The sequence below is a fragment of the Henckelia pumila genome, unplaced genomic scaffold (genome assembly GCF_033568475.1).
Source record: "Henckelia pumila isolate YLH828 unplaced genomic scaffold, ASM3356847v2 CTG_461:::fragment_3, whole genome shotgun sequence".
Classification (NCBI taxonomy): domain Eukaryota; kingdom Viridiplantae; phylum Streptophyta; class Magnoliopsida; order Lamiales; family Gesneriaceae; genus Henckelia; species Henckelia pumila.
In genome coordinates, this window is record NW_027331831.1 from 13280822 (window position 1) to 13290136 (window position 9315).

Genomic DNA, 9315 nt, shown 5'->3' on the forward strand with positions numbered 1-9315 from the left:
TTTAATTAGTAACCCTTAATCATGTTTAATATATTATTATCTTAAAATGGAATCTGGTTTACTACACTTCAGCTCTCAAGGATTCTTGTTGGCATGCAATCATGTTTGAGGAGTTTGATGCTCTTCTTCATAATCGTACATGGGATATTGTTCCCTTTTACATGTCTCAAAACTTGGTTGACTGCAAATGAGTGTTTCGAATTAAACGGAACCAGATGGCTCTGTTGACCGCTACATGGCTTGTATTTTTGTAAAGGTCTTTCATCAACGTCCGACTCTTGACTACATTGACACTTTCAGTCCTTTGATGAAGCCCATTACAGTTCACATTCTCTTATCCCTTATGGTTTCCAATGGGGGTCTCTTTGTCAGATGGATGCGAATAATACTTTTCTTCAGGATCAATTAGATGATTATGTTTATATGGATCAACCACCTGGTTTTGTTGATGATTCACATCCCTCCCATGTCTGTAAGTTGAACAAAGTGATATATAGCCTTAAGCAGGCGTCACACACTTGGTACACTGCCCTTCATCAATTTGTAATTAGTGTTGGCTTCACTTGCTCTCTAGCTGACACATGTCTATTTATTTACCTTTCTGGAGGTATTACTATGCATCTACTTGTCTATGTTGATGATCTGATTCTCACAGAGAATGATTCTGGTGCTCTCTAGGGTTTCATTTATCGATTGAGCGGTCGATTTTCTGTCAAGGATCTAGGTTCTTTGTATTATTTTCTAGGTGTTGAAGTTGATTCATATACAGTAGGCCTTTTTCTGTCACAAAAAAGTATCTTCTTGATGTTATTATCAGGATGAACATGGATGAATAAAAGCCTGTTCAATCACCTCTAACCACGCCTTCGGCCCTGCACTTGCTGGATGGCTCGCCCTGCAGATTCCACCATGTATCACCAAATAGTGGAAAGTCTACAATATCTATCATTTACTCGATCAGATATTGCATTTGCTGTTAACAAGTTATCTTAGTTTATGCACTCTCCTTCTTCTCTTCACTGGGTTGCTGTCAAACATCTCCTGTGTTATCTGAATGGTACACATTTCTATGGTCTTGTTCTTCAACGACATTGCTCTCCATACGGACCATACCTATATGTCTATTACCTACTGTGATGCGGATTGGGCTGATGATATTGATGATCGCACTTTGACTGGTGCCTATATTGTGTTTTTTGGTTCAAATCCAATCATCCAAAAAGCAGGGCTCTGTTGCTCGCTCTTCTACTGAGGCGGGATATTGAGCCATTGCTTTTACAGCTGCTGAACTGCAATGGGTTCGATCACTCATTGCTGAACTTGGGGTTGCTCTTGAGCCTTCACTAGTCTCTTTATATTGTGACAACATTGACGCTATTTATTTATGTGCAAATCATGTCTTTCATTCTCACATGAAATATATTGCCGTGGATTATCATTTTGTTAATGAGTTGGTTCGGAGTAACAAAATTTGTGTCTCTCATGTCTCGTCTTCTGACCAGTTAGCTGATGCTTTGATAAAGCCGCTCCCTAGTTCTCGTTTGTGTCTATTCTGTTCCAAGATTGGTGTCTCTACGAGCTCATGACCATCTTGAGGGGGCCTATTGAAATATATTTTATATTATGTTTTATCTCTTGTATATTTTGTATATTATGTTTTTTTTTATTTTCCTTAGATTTATTCGTTGTATATAAACACATCGTGTATTCATTCTTGGAAATATATGAAAATTACATTTTTTTCATCAGTTTCTACAGTATACACATACTTTTGTATGTGCAATTTATCGTCCACATTCTCGGTTTTGTATTTTTTGGACATTTCATTCACGGAGCATGTCTTAGGTTGGACGGACCTGACAAAAACAGACAATGAGCCAACAGTGGTGATGTCAGGAGGAATTAACCCGGTTTCTTGATTTTTAGTTTTGGGATATTTAGTTCGATATGATCGTTTGCGTTATTTATGTTGTTTACTTGTTTATGTTTTATTAAGTCTAATTACATGTCATTAAGTTTTGATTAATATGCGAAGTACTAAAAAAATGACTAAAGAAAAATATGTCATTTGGTTTTTTTCTTTTTTAGTGTTTCTATGAGCATAATCAGTGCTTCACATATAGATATTTATTTATTTATTTATTTATTTATTTATTTTTTGCTTTCTGTTTTCTTTTGATGACGTGAAATCCACCTTCGTTATTTTTGTGTGTGCATAGATGCGATCAAAATTTATAATTTGGGTAATTTGAATCACTAACAGTTTTACGAAAATTCACACCATATATTGAAATGTAAAGATTACATTTTGCTTACCTTATACGTAGAGAATTACTTCAGATACAATATAGAATAAACCATTTCCAATAAGTTTTTCAAAACCTGTGTCTGGAAACTATATTAAGTAACGTAATTTATATTTGATTGGGTTAATTACATATGTCACCCTTGTGAAATCCCGAGATCACTAAAAAACTCATGTGAAAAAAGAATGATATATTAATTCCTTATATTTTCAAACCTTGTGCACATACATCTCCATGTTTTCATTAACATTCACCCCCTTGTCCGTACGTGTTTTCAGGAGTGTTTGTGTTCAAAATTTAAAAACATAGTGAGTTAATAGTTATACGAAGTTTTCAGCAATCTCGTGATTTCATAGGATAATATATTCAATTAGCCGATAATTATTTGTGAGTGAAAAATATATACATATTCTTATACATTGATATATATATATATATATGTGTGTGTGTGTGTGTGTCTTCGAAAAAGCGCTAGGCGGTAGGCCGGCGGCGACCCACGGCCTAGCGCCTAGACGGGGCCTAGGCGGTTTTTTTAAAAGCTTAAATAATAAAATATACCTTGAGATATTCATGGGTTTTACTATAAAATATAATTCTTATGTCTTATGTCTTTCAGTTTTTGTACGAAACTATTATAAAATTTTAATAATAATAATAATAACAACAACAACAACAACAACCACATAGATATTAACAGATATCAAGTCTTCATATATAATATGAGATTTAATTTTTTGCTTGACTTTTCTTTCTGCGCTTCTTCGCTACTTCTGTGTTTGTTTCTTGCGTCGCATCTCTCTTTTTTAGTTTTTGATTTTTAATTTTTTTATAAAAAATAGTAATCGCCTAGGCGGATTTCTGCTCGTCGGCGCCGCCTAAGCAGGAGATTAGGCGGACGACACCTAGAGGCAAAACCAAGCAATAAAGCGAGGCGGTGGGCAACAACCTACTGCTACACGTCGCCTTTTAGAATACTGAAATATATATTGTATACTGTTAATTAAGAATGAGTGTCCTAGCTGCTTCGCTCACCAAACATGGCTATCTGAAATATCTTCTCTTTTTCTTCTAATATTATATTTTCTTATTTTGCCTGAATAACTAATCAGAGACTTCGTTTTTTTTCCCAGATATCGTATCATGCCATTTTCCTAAAATAATTTATAGAAACTACAATTTTTTTAATAAGTATATCGTTATTCGTTACATTGAAATTCTTAATCAAAATTCAATTACTCAAAAGACTATAATTTTAATTCACTTTTAGGGGGAAAAACATGTTATGTATGCATATTGCAATTTAATTTTTTTTACGAAATTCTGTTTTCTGACACTAAATACAAAGGTCTAACATAGACAAATCATGTTGTAATATCATGATTTTACTTTTATACTCCCACCATACAATTTTTTTTTTTTTTTTTGTTTTATGATGTTTAATTTTTCTTATATTCAAATTTGATTTTTCACACTTTTCATAATTTGAGTGATTTTTAATTTTTAAAATTCAAGTTTTAATGTTTTACAACTTAATGTATTTTAAAATTTTAAAATCAAATTTTAAATTTTAAAATTACTTATTAAAACCATAAAAAATTTAAACTTTATTTTACATTTTTTAACTTTAATTTTTTAAATTACTTATAAAAGCATAGAAATCTTAATTTGAGTTTTAGTTTAGTATTTTTTAAAAAAAATTAATTTTTTTTCCAACATGAGTGCTTATAAAAAAAATCGAATAAACATTCTTAGGCTAGTTGTAACTTGTAAAAGTAGGTCTTTCATGAAACTGAGAAACACAATTCATAAATAAAGTAAAATAATATTTTTGACATAAAAACTAATAGTTTTTCATGAGACATGTTGAGATCGATATCACAAAATTAATCTATGACGTTGTCACCAGAGTTTTGTGAACTGTAAGTTGTGTACACAAGTTTAGTCATAAAATCTAAATAAGTGTTGTTTTTATAATAAACCAAAAAAAATCTAAATAAGACAATTAGATATTATTGTCATGTAAATGATCTATTACCATATATGCACATATACATACGTTGTGTGTGAATGGCGGTGCGTGAGAGAGTGTAAACTTGGAAGGCTATAAACCACCCAAAGCACCACCAAATCTGTTCACCAACCAATAGGAGTGAGCCTCTGGGATATCCGCCCACACTCCATTTTATGTATCTTGCTCCATAGTTTTTGATGATAATATAATATATCCATTCTAATTATGCACAAGTTTTTACTGGAAACAACCCATAAATGCTTCTGATTTTGAGTTAATTCTGTTGTTTTTCTCGGAACACAACACCGGCCCAGATAGAAATTTAGCGATTCCTTTGGTTTCCGTACCTCTGATTCACAGGTAAGATGAAAAGACTCTTCTTTTCTTGATATATATCACGTGTAATTTCATGTGATCTTGTTCATGGTTCTTGCTCGGGTTGCCTTTGATTTGTGCCATTTTACTTGTTAGTGTCTGTGATATATCTGACGTTTATGTTGATATGTGTAAAGGGTGGGAGTGTCTGGGATCAAATTATTGTTATCTGCATCCGCAAAGAATTTGAAATCTATGTACTGTATGTGTAAAGATGATGCATGAATGTTGTAATTTATTGCATTTCTGCTACTGTGTAATTGATGGGAGATTATTGGGTTGAATTATCACCGTGTGGAAAGCTAAATCAGTGATTGGATTTTGGAATCCAGGGTGGGTTTTGTAGCAGCTCCTGCTTGATTATGGCCACTGCTGCTGTTATTGGACTCAGCACTGGTAAAAGGCTCCTCACTACTTACAGTTACTACCACTCTGATCTTCCTGATAAGTTAACTTTTATCGGGTCCGATCAGATTAGTTCGAATAAGAATCCCATCAACACCAAAAAGTCGCCCATTTTCATTTCTAGTGGACGACCACCCTCTCAGCCTTCTGTCCGAGCGCTTAAGGAGCATTTGGAGACTGCGTCAGATCCTTCTACACTAGAACCAAGCCTATTTTACGAGGAAACCTCCGATGATCCTCCTGAGTATTTAGTGGACGCCATTCTCTTATTGCAAAAGTCTATGCTTGAAAAGCAGTGGAATCTTACAGCGGAGACAACAACTACACAAACTGCTCAACCGAAAGAAATCAAACAACCCCACCGCAAGAAAATGCAGTTCATTTGTTCTGGGACATCTGCCAGACGCCGCAGAATAGACTCCAGGAGCAAAGCTTTAGGCCAGAAATGTCATACTAGTAGAAAGACGTTTAGTTCCACTGTCAGTCCAGACCTGCTTAAGAATCGCTTGAAAGGATATGGAAAGGGTAGTGTTTTGAATGATGACTTGCTCACTCATCAAGAAGTTGTTCTACTATCGAAAAAAATCAAAGTGGGTCTTTTTCTAGAAGAGCACAAATGCAGGTACTCACTGTCTTAGTTATCACTTATCTCGTCTCCTTTCATCGTCCTAGTACTTCAGTTTTCACTCACAAATGTTCAGACAGCAACAATTGCTCTTGCCATCACATGTGACTTCCTATGTGGAATAATGATATTATGTGGGGCATGAGCTGTTGTACAGCTCAAGACATTCACCTCGCTTGACTGTCGCTGGCTCCATCTTTTAACATAACGGCAGAATTTTGATATGATAGTTAATATTAAAACAACTGTCACATGTCTGATTCCTATAAGGTTCAAATTGACACAATATTTAGGAGGGTATTGTTGGGAGACAACAATACGTTTACTGTTGTATATAACTCTATGTGGGCACATGATTAACACGTACATTTGGGTTACTTCACAGTTCAAACTAGTGATCAAATTACGAATGTTTATGCTTCAAGAACAAATTCTTCCTAGTTACTACACGTCTGTAGTTGGAATCGAGGTTTTCTTTTTCTGTATTAGTGTTGTACCAATATGTTTATGATCTGAATATTTCCAGATTGACAGAAAGATTGGGGTGTGAACCTTCAACCGAGCAACTAGCAAGTTCATTAAAGATTAGTCGTGCTCTTTTACAGTCGAAATTGATTGAGAGTTCATTGGCAAGAGAGAAGCTAGCAATGAGCAATATACGTCTTGTCATGTCTATTGCTCAAAGATATGATAATATGGGAGCTGAAATGGCTGACCTTGTTCAGGTATTTTTTTGGGGAAAAAGAATTTCATGTGATGAGTGATTACAATATAAAGTTTGTGACCCTTGTGTTTTGTGTTTATTGAGTAATGCAGATTAAGGTTTGTTTGTTTTTTTGTAGGGTGGTTTGATTGGACTTCTCCGGGGGATTGAAAAATTTGACTCTTCTAAGGGATTTAAGATCTCAACTTATGTTTATTGGTGGATTCGACAGGTTAGATCTATCCTTAGAAGTTCCTTTTTTCCCTCTGTTCTCAACTACCCAAATTAATATTTAGAATTGTGTAATTAAGTTTCAAATTTATTTAGTTATTATCATAAAAGGATTGATTTTTTTTTTAATATTCAGCTATCATCTCCAAGGTTACTGAAAATTCTAGTGTTTTTCAATGTAATGATGTGCATTAGCCAAGGACATCAGATTTATGTTATTTTCACTCCATTTTTGTATTATTTCGTGAATGATTTGATATTGGTTGAATAATTTCGCTTGTTTTAGTTTTCAGAAAAAGCATATTGTGTTCACTATGATTGTGGGGCGTCTTTATCTGCAAATACAGTATTATATCCAGATCTTTTAGAACTTAACGGGGTTTGGCATACTCTTTTATCATTCATTTCCAGGGTGTTTCAAGAACTTTAGTTGAGAACTCGAGAACGCTGAGATTGCCCACACATTTACACGAAAGACTGAGTTTAATTCGAAATGCAAAAGCCAAACTCGAAGAGAAAGGAATTGCTCCATCAGTAGATGTAAGTTTATTTCATCTTTTATTTTTTCCAAGGAAAAAAATCTCGATGAAATGAATTCTCAGTACCCCTGTTGATGGTTCAGAGAATTGCTGAAACTCTTCAAATATCTCAGAAAAAAGTCAGAAATGCCACTGAGGTAATAAGCAGGCCATATATTTATTATGAATATGATGTGTGTGCGCATAGTTCATTCTAATGTCGATCTAAGATTTGTTTTTCCAGGCGAACAGCAAGGTTTTCTCTCTTGACAGGGAAGCGTTCCCATCGTTAAACGGTATTCCTGGTGAAACTCTTCATAGTGTAAGTTATAAGAATTTTATATTCATGTTTTACTTCAAGAAACATGGGCAATCCATATGCATTTTGTGCTGGTGGCTCAATATCTCCTTTGGCAGTTCATTGCAGATAATCATGTTGAGAATAACCCATGGTTCGGAGTTGATGAATGGGCTCTTAAGGTATTAAGATAAACTCTCTGGTATATGCTTACAAATTCAACATAATTTACATTGGAACCTATTCTGCTCTATAAGATACATAATGTGTTCTCATGGCATATTCGCAATTTCAAATGATTAATCCTTTTGGACGCTATAAAAATAATGAATCTTCTAAATGTATGTATCACTCCAGAACCGTTTCTCGTGACCTGAAATAGGTTGCATCTGCATAATTTCGTCAAAAAGATTGAGAAGGGCTCTTCCTGAGAACCCAAAAAAAAACAGTGTAGCAGAAGAAAAGGAATAAAGATATGTGTGTGACTCCTTGCATTTTGGTTGTGCAGGATGAAGTAGATAAACTCATATCCTCGACGCTAAGGGAGCGTGAGAGAGATATCATTAGGCTCTACTATGGCCTAGACGATGAATGTCTCACTTGGGAAGATATTAGCAAACGGTACGGGCATGCTTGTATATACGGGTGGATTCAACAGGGGTGTGATCATCACCCATTATTTCTACAAGTTTTCGCCCTTCAAAATCTAACCAGTCATGCCTTTTCGTTCCGAACTTGACTTGTGCAGGATAGGGTTGTCGAGGGAGAGAGTGAGGCAAGTGGGGCTTGTTGCACTCGAGAAACTAAAACATGCTGCTAGAAAGAGGAGATTAGATGCCATGTTAGTAAAACATTGATATAATAGTTAATATGGTATTTATGTATTATGTTGACCTAATACAAATTTAATGTATGTATGTGGTCAATACAAATGAGATTGTCCTGTGAAATAATCATGTTACTTGTATATAAACTCAGGGAGATCAAGTTGCATTTTCTACGAATTTTTGGTTGCCACGTATATTTTTTGACCTAGTTTTTCTGTACTATTTATGCTCATCGTATGAATCTAATAAACTTATTGATGAGGATGCTTGGTTATCTTACAAACTCTAAAATGTAACGATGATTATGTAGTGACCCGACTCAAATTACCTACTATTTAAAACTTAATCATGCAATTAACTTAAGCAAATAATCATAATCCAAGTCACTTAGTGGAAACTTAAACAAAAAACTAGCCAGAAGAATACAACCGAAAATAATTGTAACCGAAATAATAAATTAAGCTAAACCACCGGCAACCCCTGCTTCCAAGCTTTGGTCACCAACCACATGGGTCCAACTCCCGAGAAAACTACAACTGTCTCGTCGAATGGGGTGTTCAAGAGTACAACCGAGAACTTGAGCGATAACAACTCTCAATACGAAAGTATAAATATACACATGCAATGAGTGCGTGAATGCAAATATACAGGATGCCATAAAACTATCTCGGTCAAACTCTGCTCAGTCAGGTAGACGTCATGGTATGTAGCACTCTGGACCCTCGCATCAGAAGATGACTCATATACCAGAATAATATGTGGATATGGGCGATCTGATCTTGTACTAGCAAGTCCAACCATCCACTATGTTGGAAAAATGAGTTGTATACTCATTTAGAGTCGATAAATAATTCGAACGAGTTGCGTAATGAATGAATTCTATATCGCGAGTAGAATTCGTAAGAAAATTATTTCTAGATTACCAAATAGGATGAATGAAAAATTAATTGATACTAGTTCGAAATTTAACGTGTTAAAAAAATTAGATGGAAGTATATATTTATATATGTATATGA

At 34.7% G+C, this 9315-nt stretch overlaps 1 protein-coding gene across 1 annotated transcript; it reads left to right on the forward strand.

The window, feature by feature from the left end:
* Positions 1-4421: 4421 nt before the first annotated feature.
* LOC140871767 (RNA polymerase sigma factor sigA) lies at positions 4422-8472 on the forward strand. The gene is made up of 10 exons (XM_073274457.1): positions 4422-4677; positions 5025-5719; positions 6249-6447; positions 6565-6657; positions 7068-7196; positions 7279-7332; positions 7419-7496; positions 7592-7654; positions 7981-8093; positions 8221-8472. The coding sequence occupies exons 2-10, from the start codon at positions 5055-5057 to the stop codon at positions 8327-8329; spliced, it is 1503 nt and encodes a 500-aa protein (XP_073130558.1). The 5' UTR covers positions 4422-4677; positions 5025-5054; the 3' UTR covers positions 8330-8472.
* Positions 8473-9315: the final 843 nt, after the last annotated feature.